At 46.1% G+C, this 16,629-nt stretch overlaps 1 protein-coding gene across 1 annotated transcript; it reads right to left on the bottom strand.

Annotated features, from left to right (window-relative positions):
* Positions 1 to 1,309: 1,309 nt before the first annotated feature.
* HEY1 (hes related family bHLH transcription factor with YRPW motif 1) lies at positions 1,310 to 5,125 on the bottom strand. Its single transcript, XM_005898576.3, has 5 exons — positions 4,886 to 5,125; positions 4,558 to 4,633; positions 4,330 to 4,413; positions 3,967 to 4,048; positions 1,310 to 3,053 (listed from the first exon to the last, which is right to left on the bottom strand). The coding sequence occupies exons 1-5, from the start codon at positions 4,972 to 4,974 to the stop codon at positions 2,470 to 2,472; spliced, it is 915 nt and encodes a 304-aa protein (XP_005898638.1). The 5' UTR covers positions 4,975 to 5,125; the 3' UTR covers positions 1,310 to 2,469.
* Between the last annotated feature and the right edge of the window lie 11,504 nt (positions 5,126 to 16,629).

Below are 16,629 nucleotides of genomic sequence, written 5' to 3'. Positions count from 1 at the left end.
AAAGAGTGTCTGTATGGCACGGGGAGTGCTCAGAACAGAACCATGCATCACAGGAGGCACCGATGTCTGAGGCCACACAGAGAAGGGTTGAGTGGGAGCTAGCATTTGAAATCCCAATCAGAAAAATGCCACAGTCTCCATCCTTTTCCCTCATAGGGACCCAGAAGTCACTGCTCGAATTCAAAGTGCATTCTTCACTTTGCCTTCATTTCTTTTTTTTATTTTCTGGCTGTTCTGGGTCTTTGTTGTTGTGTGCAGGCTTTCTCTAGTTGCAGTGAGCTGGGTTACTCTAGTTTCTGTGCGAGGGCTTCTCAATGAGGTGGCTTCTCTTGTTGCAGAGCACAGGCTCTACAGCGTGGGCTCAGTAGTTGCAGTACACAGGCTCAGTTGTCCCGAGGCACGTGGGATCTTAGTTCCCCGACCAGGGATTGAACCCATGTCCCCTGCATTGGCAGGCAGATTCTTAACCACTGGACCACCAGGGAAGTCCTGCCTTCATTTTTTAATCAGAGGAGAGAGGCGTGAGTCTACCTCATCTGCTAGAGTGGGTTTTCTCCTTCACCTCTCCACCACTCTCAGGATCAAGGCAACTCCTTCCCAGCTAGGAGATTCCTTAATTGGCAGAAGGACGATTTTTAAGGCCATGGGAAGGCATTCTTCTCCCCAGGGAGCCCAGACGACTGCCTCTGTTCTGGAAGCGTTTCCATTCTAACCTAAAGCATGTGTCTGTTTCCACACTACCCAGTGCATGAGTCATAGGCAACTAAAGGGTTAAACAGATTCCTTGGAAAGAAGACAAGGAAAGACTCCAGAGCCCTGCAGGTGTGGAATCACAGCCTGCCACGCTCACCAGATTCCCAGGCTCCGAGTTAGCAAGGTTTGGCTTTTCTTGTTTTGCCATTAAAAAAAAAAAAAACAGAAGAAGAAATTAAATATTCTGTTCTTCCTGTATACAACTGAGCATGCAGCAAATGCCCTCAGTAAATATCTGTTGAACAGTCAACACTATTTTATAAGATTTCAGAGTTTTCTCCCACCCTGCAACTCCCAACCAGGATTTGAAGTTTCTAGTCCATAGATCATCAGTTTAGGGCCCAATTATCTGACATAACAGCTAGAGCACTATATCCTCTTATGGGAGCCACACCAAAGCTCTATGTCATAATGAAGTCACCTTATCCAAAATCACAAAGACCAAGAATAATGAAATTATTAAACAGAAGAAAACTGATGACCAGGCAAAATGAAAATGAGGAATTTTATCTCAGTCAACAGAAAGAAAGGCTAAAGTAGGTAAGACATACAGGAGAAGAGTTTGTTCTTTTTTATTTAGTCACAACACATCAGTACAACAGAGGTCAAACCCAGTTCAGTGGAGGTCACTTAAACTATACCTGCTAAAGGAATAGACCTGTAAAATGATGCTTTTATAGCTCAAATCAAATTAAATAAACCAAATAGAAGGCAGCAAAGACCTTTTAAGTTATCTCAACAACCATATTTCCATGCGCCAAAAAGAAGAACACAACATAAACATTCCCAGTGAAAAGAAAACATGGCAGCTCCGGGAAGAATTCGGTTATGAATTTAACAGGTTCCACTGGACTATTCCATTGACCACTTGCACACCATGATCACTTATCCATGTTAACATCTGTGAACTTGAGATCTGTGAAATTAAAAATTCATTGCATTGCTTGAGGCTGATAAATGCAGACATATTCTATGCAACTGTCGTCTGTCCCTTCCTACCAACTCCAAACCCAGACCTCTCCTAGCCAAGCCAGAACTGTGAATCCTGGCAGATGACAGTGACTGGTCATTCAGATTCAGGGTCCCTAATGGTTTGTACATTCACCTCACTGCAGTAGGAGGCAGAGAATTAGCTAGTCTTTCTTGGATAAAGCTGATCATCTGATTTGTCAACGCTTTATTCAGAAATATAAAATTCAATACAGCCCGCCCCCCAAAGAATATCATTTATACAATACCTTACTTGTCAAAATATTAACAAAATAGCATCATGTTAACATTGAGCACAGTGGTTTGGAAAATTAATTCTAAAAAGAGACTGTAACTATACAAGGAGACAAACAGACTCAAAATACTAAATGTTAAAATCCCCAAAACTTTGGGACAAAAATGGGATCTTTCTTAGACAGGTTAACAAAGTAAATTAGGCACAGTACAAACCTATCACCAATTTGTGGGTTTATACTATTGCAATTTAATGTTTGGAACAAAACTTAACAACTAGTTTTTTTTTTTAACTGCTAATACATGACATGATTAAAAAAACATTAAAAAAGAAAAAGTAAACCAACAAACCTTTCGTCTTTCAACAAAGTTTATCTGAAAGTGTACCTTTTTCCTTTTTATTTTACCGATGACTTTAAGGTGATGTTGGCAACAGCCCAGCTCAGCTGGGAATTTAAGCTTTCCCCTCCCTCATTCTACAGCATCAGTTCTTTAAAAAGCTCCAATCTCCGTCCCCCAAGGTCTATAGGGTTTGCCAAGGTTTGCTGCCTGCGTGGGTGCCGAAGGGCTCAGTGCATTGGGAGACAGTAAGTGAAAGGAGCCAAAAGAGAAGGGGAAGGCCGACAGGGAGGCCACGGAGGAGAGCAGGGGTGGAGAGAGTTTGGAGGCGGAGGTGACCACCGGGAGCACCGGTCCAAGGCCGCCGCTAGGGGGCGCTCGCAAAGCGGACGCCTCCGGATGTGCTGTGGCCAACCTGCCCTGGTGGTGGGATTCCGTGGGTGAGGCCGAGGTGCCAGTGTTCCCGTGGGTGCTCTGGGACAGTAGTAGGGGGTGCGCGACGTGCGGGTGATGTCCGAAGGCGCTCCCCCAGGGAATGTGTCCAAGGCCTGCGTGGGCGCCGCTCGCCGCTTCCCGCTGGGAGGCATAGTTGTTCAGATGTGAGACCAGGCGAACTCGAAGAGGGTCCGAGGCATCCAGTCCTTCAATGATGCTCAGGTAACGGGCGACTTCGGCCAGGCATTCCCGAAACCCCAAACTCCGATAGTCCATAGCAAGGGCGTGCGCGTCAAAATAGCCTGAGGAAACGAACAAAAGAAAGACCTCAGAGCTTCGCTCATTTCCCTCATTTCTTCGATCCCAAAGGCAGCCCTTCCTGGCAAATAGCTACATCCTTTAAGGGAAAAAAAAAAAGCACTCACGGGCTCTTCTCAAAGTCCAAATATTTGGGAGTCGACCAAAATCTTTGCATTAATCAACATAAGAAGTATGTGTTTGCTAATGCAAGTTCAAAGCCCAATTAGAAACTGCCAAGCAGAAACTGGAATTATACCCTACCGGCAGATGAAACTAGGTTCATTCCTTTAATGTTTTCCCTCAACAACAACAAAAAACACATCAAGGACAGAAAAACCACAGAGTAGTGAAATTCATTAGACACACAGATGTAAGTTATCATCACGGAGCTTTTAGGCACTTGGTCCAGAGTAGAGCATTTTCCGGCTGGAGACAGACACACAGACCTCGGTCCCCCACCTTCCTTGGAGTTTTCTCTACTTCATCACAACAGGTTTCTTTCCTCAAGAGTCATGTGCCAGGTTATTCTTTAAGAATCTTGTATATGAAATTAAGACCATATATATTTAAAAAAAAGGGGGGGGGGGGAGCTTTTTCTCCAAAAGGTTAATAAACAAATGTAGTTTGAGCTACCTGACCAGAGCTGTCACAACTTTAGCTGTCACACATAATAGGTATTTTCCAAAAGAAGGTGCATAAGCTTAATTTGCAGAGGGCTGGGGTGATGAATTCACTGGAGAAAACCTATGTGCACGCGAAGGCACACCGACAGGCAACCCCCCACACAACACACCGTCCTCTCTCCACCCCCAAAGCGCACAGTAAAAATAAAGCAGCGACTGCACCAATCCTAGCCGCGGGTAGCTGATCACTCTGCCCCAGACACGCAGACGCCCCACCGGACTAGAGACGTACCTTTCCCTCCTGCAGTGTGTAGCATTTTCAGGTGATCCACCGTCATCTGCAGGATCTCGGCTTTTTCTAGCTTGGCAGATCCCTACAAAAGGAAACAACAACAACAAAAACCTGATTTGGCACCTACTGCCTTTGGGGAACAACTTGAAATATATACGCATAGATGTGCTCTGTAAATCATAAAAGCATAGACAACAGCAAAATAAATTATCTTCGCAAAACATGTTGGAATCTGGATGAATTTATTTCCTTCTCACAAACGCGGTTATTTCCCAAGGCACGGGTGAGATTCAGATTAAGGAGCCGAAGGATTCTGAAGGCGTGGATAGCTACACCGAGAGAGCTACCTACTTTCTCCATTACCTGCTTCTCAAAAGCACTGGGTACCAGCCTCCTCAGCTCAGACAAACTGTTATTGATCCGGTCTCGTCGGCGCTTCTCAATAATCTGGAGAAAGCAGGCAAAACAACGGGAGACATTTACATTACGACTGTAAATTCTAAAGTGAAGAAAGGTGGTTCTTCCCGTTAATTAATAAAACAAACAGCCTCCCCCACCCCAAAAAAAAGGGTGCACTGTAAAGAGACTCACGCCTCTCCGTCTTTTCCTGGCCAAGATCTGTGAAGATGTAGTTGGGGACATGGAACCTAAAGCTGAACTCAAGTTCCTAAATGAAAAGGGGGAAAAAGAAACAGGAATCGCCGTTAAGCGAGAGTAGGTGATCTGAGAGGTCGCCCCCACGCCCTACCCGTACTCAGATTTTTTAGGCAACTTGGGCTTGAAAGCACCTCCGGGTCGTTCACCCGGGGCGGAGGCCTGCCGGAGATGCGCAGAGGTCAGTGCAGGGCGCCGGCGTGCCCCGGGCCCTCGTGCGCTGTCACCGAGGCCAGCCGACGCTAGCCTCCCGCCGCCAACTCACCCATTCTCATCCGCACTCTCCTTTTCCACCTCGATGGTCTCGTCCAGCTCGCTTTCCGAGGAGCTGTACTCGGGGTGGGCTCGCTTCATGCTGGCTGAGCGGGGAATCTGGGGGAGGGTCGGCACGGCGGGCAGGGAGGAGTTAACTGAAGCGGCGCCTCTCCGCGCTCGACTGCTCGCGTTCCGCACACACTGGTCCGGCTCACGCTCTGCCTCCGGTTAAAACTCAACCATCCCTTTCCCACGCTGCGCCCCTTCCCAGGGCCCTGGGGAGGGCGGGGGAGTGGAGGGGGCGGACGAGGGGGCGGAGGGGCGGGGCGGTGGCTCCCGGGCAACAGCCTTCCCTCGGCCAATCCGGTTTCTAGCTCCTCTGATTGGCAGCCTCTCAGGAGAGGGGCGGGGGCGAGGCTGAGGCCGAGGGCTAACCCCAGGCCCGCCCTCCCCGCCCGCCCCTGCCTGGCGGCGGTGTGTCGGCTCCGCAGGGGCTCCACCGGGCCTCCGCTGGGGAGGAAGGAGGCGGCGCGGGCGGCGCAGGGCCGGCGGCGGGCAGGCGGGGGAGGCCGGGCCGGGACACCAGCCCGCCGTCGGCCGCGGCCCCGCCCCGCCCCGCCCCGCGCGCCCCGATTGGCCTGGCCTCACGCCAGGGCCGCGCCTGCAGCGCCGCCGGTGAGCCGCACGCGCCGCGGGCCGTGGGAAAGTGCCGGCGCCGCGGCCGCCAGCCAATCCGGGCGACCGACGGCGGCGACGGCGGCCGCGCTGGCGGCGGCGGCGGCGGCGGCGGCGCTGGGCGTCCGCATGAATGGAGAAGAATGGGCAGGCGGGGGAGCGGGGCCGCGTGAGGGCGCGCCGGCGGGGGCTGGGCGGCCGCGGGCCAGGCCCCCCGTGTGAACCTGTAATCGGAGCCTGGGCGCCGGGCGGCCCCGGAAGCCGCCGCCCTGCGCAGCGGTAAATCTCGGCTGCCGGGCCGCGGGTGTCCGGCGGCAGGAGGCGCACGCCGCAGGCGAAGCCGGGTCCGAAGCACCTGGCCAGGCGGCGCGCCGGACGCCAGGCGGAGGGTGCGGGGCTCCAGGAGAGCGGCCGCCGGGGCGCCGTTCACTGTGGCCACTAGCCCGGGGCCCCGGACGCTTGCAGGGGAAGATGTGGTTTCGGGAAATGTTCTTTTTCGGGTTTTGGAGCTGTGTCCTCTCTAGCAGACGGACTAGCTTCCGCAGGGGCTTCCCAGCCTCCGAGATGGAATAAATTCCCCTGTGCATCTGGGATCCGGGGAAATGGAGCGCTTGTTTGCTGGGCCAATTGGGGCGGGGGGGGGGGGGCGGGCAGGGGTGGACGGATGAGGGGGCAGCTGGGGCTATTCTTTTTTTTTTTTTTTTTTTTCAGGCGTTGGCGGCCAGATCCTGTCAGCGGGCGACAGGGTGGCGGGACTGTGAGCATTTGCGTCTGGGGCCGCCCTGGCTGCTGAGATTCACATCTCTGACCACCAGACACACACGCGCCCCCTGCACACCTCCTGCCTCGGGGGTGGCGTGGCGGGTCTGGGTGCTACGTGTAGTTCCCAGGCCTCAAGGAGATAGATGTTTTACGAATATATATTGTATATCTCGGACTGCTTCCTGATTTGTAGGAGGTTGTTCTGAATTTAGGAATCCAGGCATCTCTCTCCCCTGACAAAGGGGCAGAGCAGTACATATTCCTGTGAAGTCCACTCGGTGACTGCAGTCTTTCAGTGATGGACTGCCTGATACATATTGTTGAGCATGACAGAAACATTGTTACCTTTGCAAGTTGCTAGTCCGTTTCTCTCCCTCCTTAGTTTATTGATTTCAATACCCACATTTCAGACGCCACACACTCAGTGGCCTGAGCCTGATAGGGATCGGATGTTTTTCAGTCGCTCACCCTGACACGGTAAGCCACTTCCTGACTCTCACTGAACCTCGTATTCCACTAAACCTCTACCACCTCAAGCCCCTCCCTCAAGTCCTTCCCAGGTGCCTCTTTCTGCTTTCCTGTCTAGGCTGGGTCCTTCCATCAGCCAACTGGGATTTGTTGTTGCTGACCCACCAGGCACCCTTGGGCCCTGGTATTGCACCGGAGGCCACTTCTCAGCTGTTCTGCCCCACTCCAGCCCCCAACCCCGCAGATAACCCCACTATTTCCTTTCTCAGCTCTTGGCTCAGGTGACAGAGCTCTCTAGGGTCTGCTACAATCACAGAAGTTCAGCCTCCGCAGTCTTAAGTCTATCAAGTCATTGCTACCGGCTGCTTCCCTCCCAGAACCTGGTGGTCCAGGCATAGGAAACCATCCACCCACTCCCCCCTGCCTTCCAGAAGTTTCTCTGACTTTCGGTTTCTTTCCCTGCCCTAGAAGTCAGTGTGTCCACTACCCACCCCCACCCCGCCACCCGCCCCCCCCCCCCCGCCTTCTGTGGTTCTGTAAATTTTCCCAGCCTCTGGAATCTACAAGTGAGTCAACCTTTCCTGCCTTGGCCCATTTAGGCCACTTTGTTGAGTCGTGGGCAAGCTGCAGATAGGTGGAGGGAGAGGAAAATACAAAAGGGTTGAGGATTCCTCACCCACATTGATACCTACACAAGATATTTCTCCCATACTCAGTATTACTTTTCAGTCAAAAGTGAGGTCTGGATTAAAATAATCATTTCCAGTGTGCTGAGCTTTGACTCTGGCACACTGACCCCCCTCTCCCCTGGAGCACAGCTGCCTAGCCTCTAGGGAAAGGGCCTTTTCCAAGGCAGGGGGTTGGAGGAGGGGTGATGGGAGTGTTGTTCTTTTATAACTCGTGGCTCCGGCAGTACCAGCCTCTTCCAGGTTGCATGCAGGCCCATTCCTTGCCTAGTCTGAGTCTGGGTTTAGTTAGTTATTTGTGTCCTGCAGGTTGCCTTTCTCTGTGTTTTCTTGGGAAGAGATGCCCTGGAATAGATGGGTACTCAAGATTTGGGAATTCACTCACAGGGCTAGGCTTGAGCCAGGCTTCTTCAGAGATGAACTCCTGAGACCTCCAGAGGAAAAGAGCTCAGCCTCAAATCACAACTCCAGCATTTCTATATGAAACAGGCTTAAGTTGAAATGGATACACACACACTACTGTTCATGATGGATAACAGCAAGGACTTGCTATATAGCACAGGGAATTCTACTCAGTGTTCTGTGATAACCTGTATGAGTATATGTGCTCAGTCTCGTCCAATTCTTTGCAACCCCATGGACCCCACCAGGCTCCTCTGTCCATGGGATTTCCAGGCAAGAATACTGAAGTGGGTTGCCCTTTCTTTCTCCAGGGGATCTTCCCAGTCCAGGGACTGAATCTGAGTCCTGCATTGGCAGGCAGGTTCTTTTACCACTGAGCCACTAGAGAACCCCATCTATATGAGAAAGGAATCTAAAAAAGAATAAATATATGTATATATATAACTGAATCACTGTGCTGTATGTTTGAAACTAACAACATTGTAAATGAACTAAAAATTATATATAACTGAATCACTTTACTATATGTCTGAAACTGACACAGCATTATAAATCAACTATACTCCAATTAAAAAAAAAAAAATACCACCACCGTGGGAATCAGTGGCTGAGTCCCACTGGAGAACTCCAGAGACTGCATAGGGAAAAAGGAGAGAAAGAGGCTTAAGGATAGCCAACTGTCCAGAAGGGACACAGCAGAAGCCAGGTGAGGAAACCACCCTGGAAGAAGCCATGAACCGTCAGTTAATCCACAGGGGCTTTAGCCACTATAGACATCCTTACTTTGATGTCCTCGGTGAGGCCCTTTCTCTGGCAATTTGCTGATGAGTGCAGGTGACTGAGAACAAACAGGTGTTGCAAATGGTGTGCAGGAGGGCCAGACTCCACCCACAGCCTCAAAAAGACAGGGGCTGCCTCACTTTGGGCTTTCAGACAAGTTGCTCTCTCCATTCTGAGGCAAAACGCCTTTGTTAAAATGACTTTTAGGTGAAGTCAGCCAGTGTTTGAAACATCTAGGTCTTGTTTATTTATGCATTCACTTGACAAACTCGTATAAAGTCCCTCCTATGTGCTGGTCACTGAGCCAAGCTGGGAGCATTGGGTTGGGAAGCCACAGTCCCTATCAAGCTACTCATATGGATATGTGGGAAAGACGTATTCAGAACAATATCTTAGCTGCATGACTAAGTGGCCAGTTATTTAACCTCTTTAAGCCTCAGTTCTCTCTGTAAAATGGGAATATTAATAATTCTTATTTTCCATTGTCACAAAGTCAATTATGTAAATCATTTTACATAGTGCTGAGCCATTAGTAGGCACTCAAATAGTAGCTGTTATTATTAACTATTAGTATACCTGATTTACCAATGAGTAAATAAACTCAGCCCTGGGTTACCCCTCAGTTTTCTTCAGATACTCTGTTATACATCTAATGAGTAAATAAGCATCTAGTGTCTAGACATATTAAATAAAACTGGGGACTTCTCTGGTGGTCTAAGGGCTAACACTGCACTCCTAAGGCAGGGGGCCCAGGTTCGATCCTTGCTGAGGGAACTAGATCCCACATGCTGCAACTAAGACCTGGCACAATCAAATAGATCATAAGTGTCTCTGAAAATCAACTATACCCCAATATAAAATAAAAATTAAATTTAAAAAGAGTAGGAAGTAATATCCTTTTAAGATGATGAGAAAGTGCTTTTTCAAAAAGCACTAGATTATTTTGAGTAGAGCGAAAAAAAGAAGCATCTGCTATTCATTATTAGTGAAAGTTGTGCTTTTTGAGTGTCTTTCTAAGGAGCATCCCTTGAGTGTGCAGTGCTATGGGTTTGAGGACAAATAAGTCACGTACTTATGGAGCTCAGAGCTGGCTCCTTTATGAGAACCCACCAAATCAGAAACCACAAAGCAGAGTCACCCCAAACCGTCAGACCCAAATTCTAAGTGCCAGTTTTCCTCTGGTCCCCACGCTTCCCTCTTTTCTCTGGATGCCTGTCTCAGACGCCACACTGCCTTGTGGCATGTCATGCCACACAAAAATGCACTTCCACTCTCAACTCTCCTAATTGAGGTCAGATGTAAGACCCTCTGTGTTCGCCCTGAAGGAATGTTTAATTGGAATCCCATCAGACCGCAGTGTGGTACAGTGGGAGAGACAGAGGATTCCAAGTGTGGGTTTGAATCCTCCTTCCCTGGCTCTGTGACCTGGAGCCCATGACCACACCTCTCTCACCTCTCTCCTCTGAGCCTCACTTTCCTCATCTGTAAATTAAGAATTCTCATTCAGTGTTGGTTTTTGCCTTTCTGAAAGGTAAAATGAAACAAAGTATTTTGTAAAGATACTATATAAATGGTATGCCTTCTGCATATGAATTATAATGGTAATAACATGGGCTATTCCATCCAGTTTGACTGGACCCCTTAAGAGGAAGCTTCTGTAGGTTTTCTTGCTCCTGTCAATGCATTCCTTCAAGATGGGCCACTCCATCTTTGAAAAAGAAAAGGATCTTTAAAATGCCAAAGTGCATTTCACAGAACATTAACCTTTCAAGATTCTCTGTAAATAAAAGAATCTGTTTTCATATACATTTGGGAAACTCTTGGCAATCTCAGGGTGCATGAGAGCATGCACAGTTCTGAGAAGTCCAAAGGAAAGAAGCCTCATTGTCATGTCTGACTCAGAACTACCCAAGTTCATCATCTTTTTTCACATAGCATCTGCTAATAGTCTACTAAAACAGCATCCCTAAAGAATAGACTTTAGGAAATTCTTTACTAGCATAAGGATGGATACACTTAGCTTTTGATTAAAGACCACTGACCCACAGAAAATTAAATTAAGCAGTGAAAAGCAACTTAACAAAAACTATTATTGAGTTCTGAATATAACTTTTGATTTAAAGTTCTTTGTTGACTAATCTGAGAACCCAGTTCCTTGAAAAAAAAATTTAAATAAACAGCAGACACTCACACAGTACTTACCATATGCCAGGCAGTTTTAAGAACTTCATATATCATTCATTGAACCCTCACAGTAAACCAAGGAGGAGGAATTACTGTTTTTTCCCTGTTTTCGAAGAAGCCCAGCAGAGACAAGCAGGAGATTTGCCCAAAGTCATATCTGAATCCCTGCTATTGGTTTGATTCTATGACACTTTCTTACCCTACAAGAGTGCTGTGCTGTGCTTAGTCGCTCAGTTGTGTCCGATTCTTTGTGACCCCACAGACTATAGTCTTCCAAGCTTTTCTGTCCTTGGGGGTTCTACAGGAAAGAAATACCAGAGTGGGTTGCCATGCCTTCCTCTAGGTGATCTTCCCAACCCAGGGATCAAACCTAGGTTTCCCAGATTCTTTACTGTCTGAACCACCAGGGAAGCCCCCTAAAAGAGTAGTTTCCAGCATATTCTTTTCTCAATTAAAATGATGCAAGTAGTAATTTATAACATTTTCTCAAAATAATTCAAATACTAATTTGCAGTGTATTTTCAAAATTCAGTAATTCAATGAAACTTTTTGTTTTCATACTTTCAAGGTGAAAGTGCAAGGGAAGTCGCTCAGCCGTGTCTGAGTCTTTTCGACCCCGTGGACTGTAGCCGACCAGGCTCCTCTGTCCATGGGATTCTCCAGGCAAGAACACTGGAATGGGTTGCCATTTCCTTCTCCAGGGGATCTTCTGGGCCCAGGGATCGAACCCAGGTCTCCCGCATTGCAGCAGACTCTTTAACCTATGAGCCACCAGGGCAGACTCCACTTTAAAGGTAGTTCTGGATATAAATGCACACCAGGACCCAGAGACCCCACAGAGACTGAGCCAGAACTGTGTTTGAGTGTCTCCTTTGGAGGTATACAGGTCAGCAGTGGACTGCTCCAGGGGCAGGGGCTCTGGGTGCAGTGGACCTGGGTACAGCATAAGCCCTCTTGGAGGAGGTCGCCATTAACCCCACCATAGAGCCACCAGAACTTACACACAGCTGGGGAAACATACTCTTGGAGGACAAAAACAAAAGCTTGTGGGCACCAGGACCCAGAAGAAAGGAGCAGTGACCCCATAAGAGACAGATCCAGACTTGCCCATGAGTGTACAGGAGTCTCAGGCAGAGGCATGGGTCGGTGGTGGCCTGCTGCAGTTGTCATTGAGTGTAGCAGTACATGCATGGGACCTTTTGAAGGAGGTCACCATTATCTTCATCACCTCCACCATAGTTTGGCCTCAGGTCAAACAATTGGGAGGGAACACAGCCCCTCCCATGAACAGAAAATTGGATTAAAGTTTTCCTGAGCATGGCCCCGCCAATCAGAACAAGACCCAGTTTCCCCCTCAGTCAATCTCTCACATCAGGAAGCTTCCATAAGCCTCTTCTTCTCCATCAGAGGGCAGACAGAATGAAAACCACAATCACAGAAAACTAACCAATCTGATCACATGGGCCACAGCCTTGTCTAATTCAATGAAACTTTGATCCATGTCATGTAGGGCCACTCAAGACAGACGGGTCATGGTGGAGAGTTCTGACAAAACGTGCTCCACTGGAAAAGGGAATGGCAAACCACTTCAGTATTCTTGCCTTGAGAACCCCATGAACAGTATGAAAAGGCAAAAAGATAGGACACTGAAAGATGAACTCCTCAGGTCGGTAGGTGCCCAATATACTATTGGAGATCAGTGGAGAAAGAATGAAGATGGAACCAAAGCAAAAACAACACCCAGTTAAAACAACACCCAGTTATGGATGTGAATGGTGATGGAAGTAAAGTCCGAAGCTACAAAGAGCAATATTGCATAGGAACCTGAAATGTTAGGTCCATGAATCAACACAAATTGCAAGTGGTCAAACAGGAGATGGCAAAAGTAAACATCAACATTTTAGGAATCAGGGAACTAAAATGGACTGGAATGGGTGAATTTAACTCAGATGACCATTATATTTACTACTGTGGGCAGGAATCCCATAGAAGAAATGGAGTAGCCATCATGGTGAACAAAAGAGTTCGAAATGCAGTACTTGGATGCAATCTCAAAAACAACAGAATGATCTCTGTTCATTTCCAAGGCAAACCATTCAATATCACCATAATCCAAGCCTATGCCCCAACCAGTAATGCTGAAGAAGCTGAAGTTGAACGGTTCTATGAAGACCTACAAGACCTTTTAGAACTAACACCCCCAAAAAAAGATGTATGGCCCCATCACTTCATGGCAAATAGATGGGGAAACAATGGAAATAGTGAGAGACTTTATTTTGAAGGGCTCCAAAATCACTGCAGATGGTGACTGCAGCCATGAAATTAAAAGCAGAAACTAAAATAACATTATAAAGCAATTATCCTCCAATTAAAAAAAAAAATAGAAAGTACCACTGTGGTGGACACAACTTCCTAAGATCTTAACAGAAGGTATAATTGAATAAACTTTTCTTTTACCACATTAAAAACACTCTAGGGGCCTCCTTAGTGGTCCAGCATGATTAAGAATCCACCTTACAATGCAAGGGACACTGGTTCAATCCCTGGCCTGGGAAGATCCTGTACACTGAGTGCCAACTAAGCCCATGTGCCACAGCTATTGAGCCCGCGCTCTGCAACTACTGAACCCTGAGTACCTAGAGCCCATGCTCAGCAACAAGAGAAGCCACCACAGTGAGAAGCCTGTGCACTGCATTGAAGAGCAGCCCCCACTCAATGCAGCTAGAGAAAGCCCGCATGCATCAGTGAAGACCCAGGACAACCAAAAAGTAATAATAATAATTAATTAATTAATTAAAAAAATAGAAATACTCTCAAATATTTGGCTGTTTGGATTTTTCTGTTTGCTGAATTGTATTCAGTAACAATAATGCATAGTAAATAGCATAAAATTAACATATTTTCCCACTGGAAAAAATAAATAATAGAAACAGAAACATGAATTGGCAGAATTTTTCATAGGGTTTAAACATATGCCCTAATTTATGACAAGCAGGATGTATTCAGCTTTGAAAACAGCTTGATTAGTTTTTGCTTATATGTTTTATGACATGTCATTGCCTCGGTTCATACACAATTATCATTATACTTATTTTAAATGATTTTTTAAAGTTTTTAATCAAAGTACTCAAACTCCAAGTGCAGTTTTCTGAGAACCCACAGTTCTGAGATTAAAAACTTGTCCTCTGGAAAAATATATGATTCCTAGTAAATTTTCACACCCAGTTTTAATGTTTTTTTTTAATGTTTTGTATGTGTTAAGCAAATCTTAAAATATTAAGGAATTTAAGTATTTCTTATAAAGGTGACCCTAACCAAAATTTCATTCTACCATCAGCCCACATTAAATTTTTACAGTACTTATTCAGACCATCTTTGTTTCTAAATTTTCTATTTAAAATACAAAAAACTTAACACATACACAAACTTATTCTTCTGGTACCAATTATTGCCAACATGCAACATTAATTGAGATTTTTTTCCCCCTTGAAATCTGACTAGAAGAATTAAGTTTTAAATCAATGTTATCTAATTTTTAATATTGTGTGTGCTCAGTCACTCAGTCATGTCCAACTCTTTGCCACCCCATGGACTGTAACCTGCCAGGCTCCACTGTCCATGGAATTTTCCAGGCAAGAATAATGGAGGGGGTTGCCATTTCCTTCTCCAGGGGATCTTCCCAACACAGGGATTGAACCCAGGTCTCCTGCATCTCTTGCATTGTCGGGCAGATTCATTACCATTGACCCACCAGGGAAGCCCAATTTTTAATATTACCTTATTTTATTCTTTCCCTCCAATTCAATCCTTACTGATAAGTGACAGAGCTCTTATATGGAACAGCATATCTGGATTCCATTCTACTGAGTTCCTGCCAAGAACTACGGCTAGTAATTGTGGTGCAGAGAAAGGAAGTAGAGTGTTTTGCAAGAGAAATTCATTAACAGTTCTTTGGATTTTATCGTTGTGAACTTAGATCCCCTGAAAACACATGCAAGTGTGTGCACGCACACAAGTTCTTGCTTTAAGTTGTTGAGCATTAAGAGTTTTCTACACAAGGCACCATTTATAGGCTGTAAATATTCTTCCTTCTGGAACTGGACACACAAAAACCTTAGAGAGAAACTAAAAGAGCACATCGTAGTGTTGTCTTTGTCAGCATTTTCTTTCTGCTTCTCCTTTGTAGTCAGATTAACAGATAAGAAACCCACAAGTTCATCCATACTGTTCCCTAAGAGGAATTTTCATATTGCGTTCTCTGTTTATTCATGGAATCTGGGCTCTTGGACTCAACATTTTAAGTGTAAGAGAGAGAGAGAGTAAGAATATGCTGGTGGATGGTGAGTGAAGGAAGAATTGTGCAGGATGAAACACTCCAATGTCAGGGTCAAAAGCAACTTGCTGCCTTTATTCTCTATACCTGTATGTGTGGCATAAGTGGAGCTAGGAGAGGAAACATAAGAGGGTGTGATGGTTTGTGTCATTGTAAAGAAAAGAGGCCTCAAGTACAAGGAAACAGGGCGGGCGAGGGACGGTCCAGTGGAAAATGACTGCCGTGCCCACTAGAGCAAAGAAAAGTGAAATGGGATAGATGATCTAATTAGGTTCAGAAACTGAAGGTGGAGATTTTGAATTCTCCTATCACAAAGTTGAGGTGATACAAAATAATCCACACATATTAGAAAGAAATCCTGGAATTGGGAATCTTCTGGGAATGAACCAGGATTAAGGCTATGGTTTTAGGAAGGGGGGGAAAAAGGGAAAGAAATTCTGAAAGAACATTGAGCAGTACTTGGCGTGTCACTGGATGGAGATAATACTGCCCTGCCAGATAATGAGTTAAGAATCATTCCCAGATTTCCTGCTCAAGAAAGTGGTTCTCAACTTTTAGCATGCATTAAAGTTACCTGCATCACCGATGCAATGGACATGAACTTGAACAAACTCTGGGAGATGATAAAGGACAGGAAAACCTGGAGTGCTGCTGTCCATGGGGTTGCAAAGAGTCGGACAGAACTTGGCGACTGAACAACAAAAACAAGGTCGTTCTGCTGCTGCTGATCCAAGGACTACACTCAAAGAGCCACTGTTTTAGAAGATCATTAGCCTTTGCTATAATAATAGAGAAACTTGGCTCTAAGAGAGGACAGCTGAGGAGAAAACAAGTCGCTTGGTTTCAAGTCTATCAAAAGATCATGATGAGATACACAGCATCCAGTATATATCTTTGAAATAGCCAGGGTCCTTCGGATGATAAGAACTTTGTATTTTTCTAATTAACTTAGAATATATATTAAACCCTGAAATGAAGTGATTTGAATTTGGGGGTCATTTTGCTGGTTATGGTAATGGTTTGATGTTTGTCTTAAGAAAGTCACTGCTTACTTGAGAAACCATGAATACTCAAAATAGGTTTACCATGGGAAGGGCTCCATAGAGAAGAAAGGAAACCATTGTTTCCCTGAAGTTAAATGAAATGTCCAGGCCTCTGAAGCAGAAATAAATTAGCAAATAAAAATAAAAGCATAAAGAAGGTTATCCTTCAAATCCAAAGGCAAAATAACTAAAAACTAGGTGAACATTATGGTGGTAATAATAGAACTTAGTAATACATGTTAATTATATAAAAACAAAGTGTGTTCCTCCAGGGCCTACCGGTTTTGTATTGAGCTATGTGTGCTTAGTTGCTTAGTCCTATCCAACTCTTTGCAAACCCATGGACGGTAGCCCTTCAGGTTCCTTTGTCCATGGGGATTCTCCAGCCAAGAATACTAGAGTGGGTTGCCATGCCCTCCTC

This window comes from Bos mutus, chromosome 14, assembly GCF_027580195.1.
Source record: "Bos mutus isolate GX-2022 chromosome 14, NWIPB_WYAK_1.1, whole genome shotgun sequence".
In the NCBI taxonomy this organism is placed as follows: Eukaryota; Metazoa; Chordata; class Mammalia; order Artiodactyla; family Bovidae; genus Bos; species Bos mutus.
This window is presented reverse-complemented; position numbering and strand designations above follow the sequence as displayed.

Bases quoted from the DNA above. Each gene is read 5' to 3' on its own strand.
- HEY1 (XM_005898576.3), bottom strand. From the start codon at position 4,974: ATGAAGCGAGCCCACCCCGAGTACAGCTCCTCGGAAAGCGAGCTGGAC. The intron at 4,414-4,557 runs GTGAGTCTCTTT...TGCTTTCTCCAG, and splicing joins CCAGGAAAAGACGGAGAGGC to ATTATTGAGAAGCGCCGACG. The intron at 4,049-4,329 runs GTAATGGAGAAA...TTCCTTTTGTAG, and splicing joins CCAGTGCTTTTGAGAAGCAG to GGATCTGCCAAGCTAGAAAA.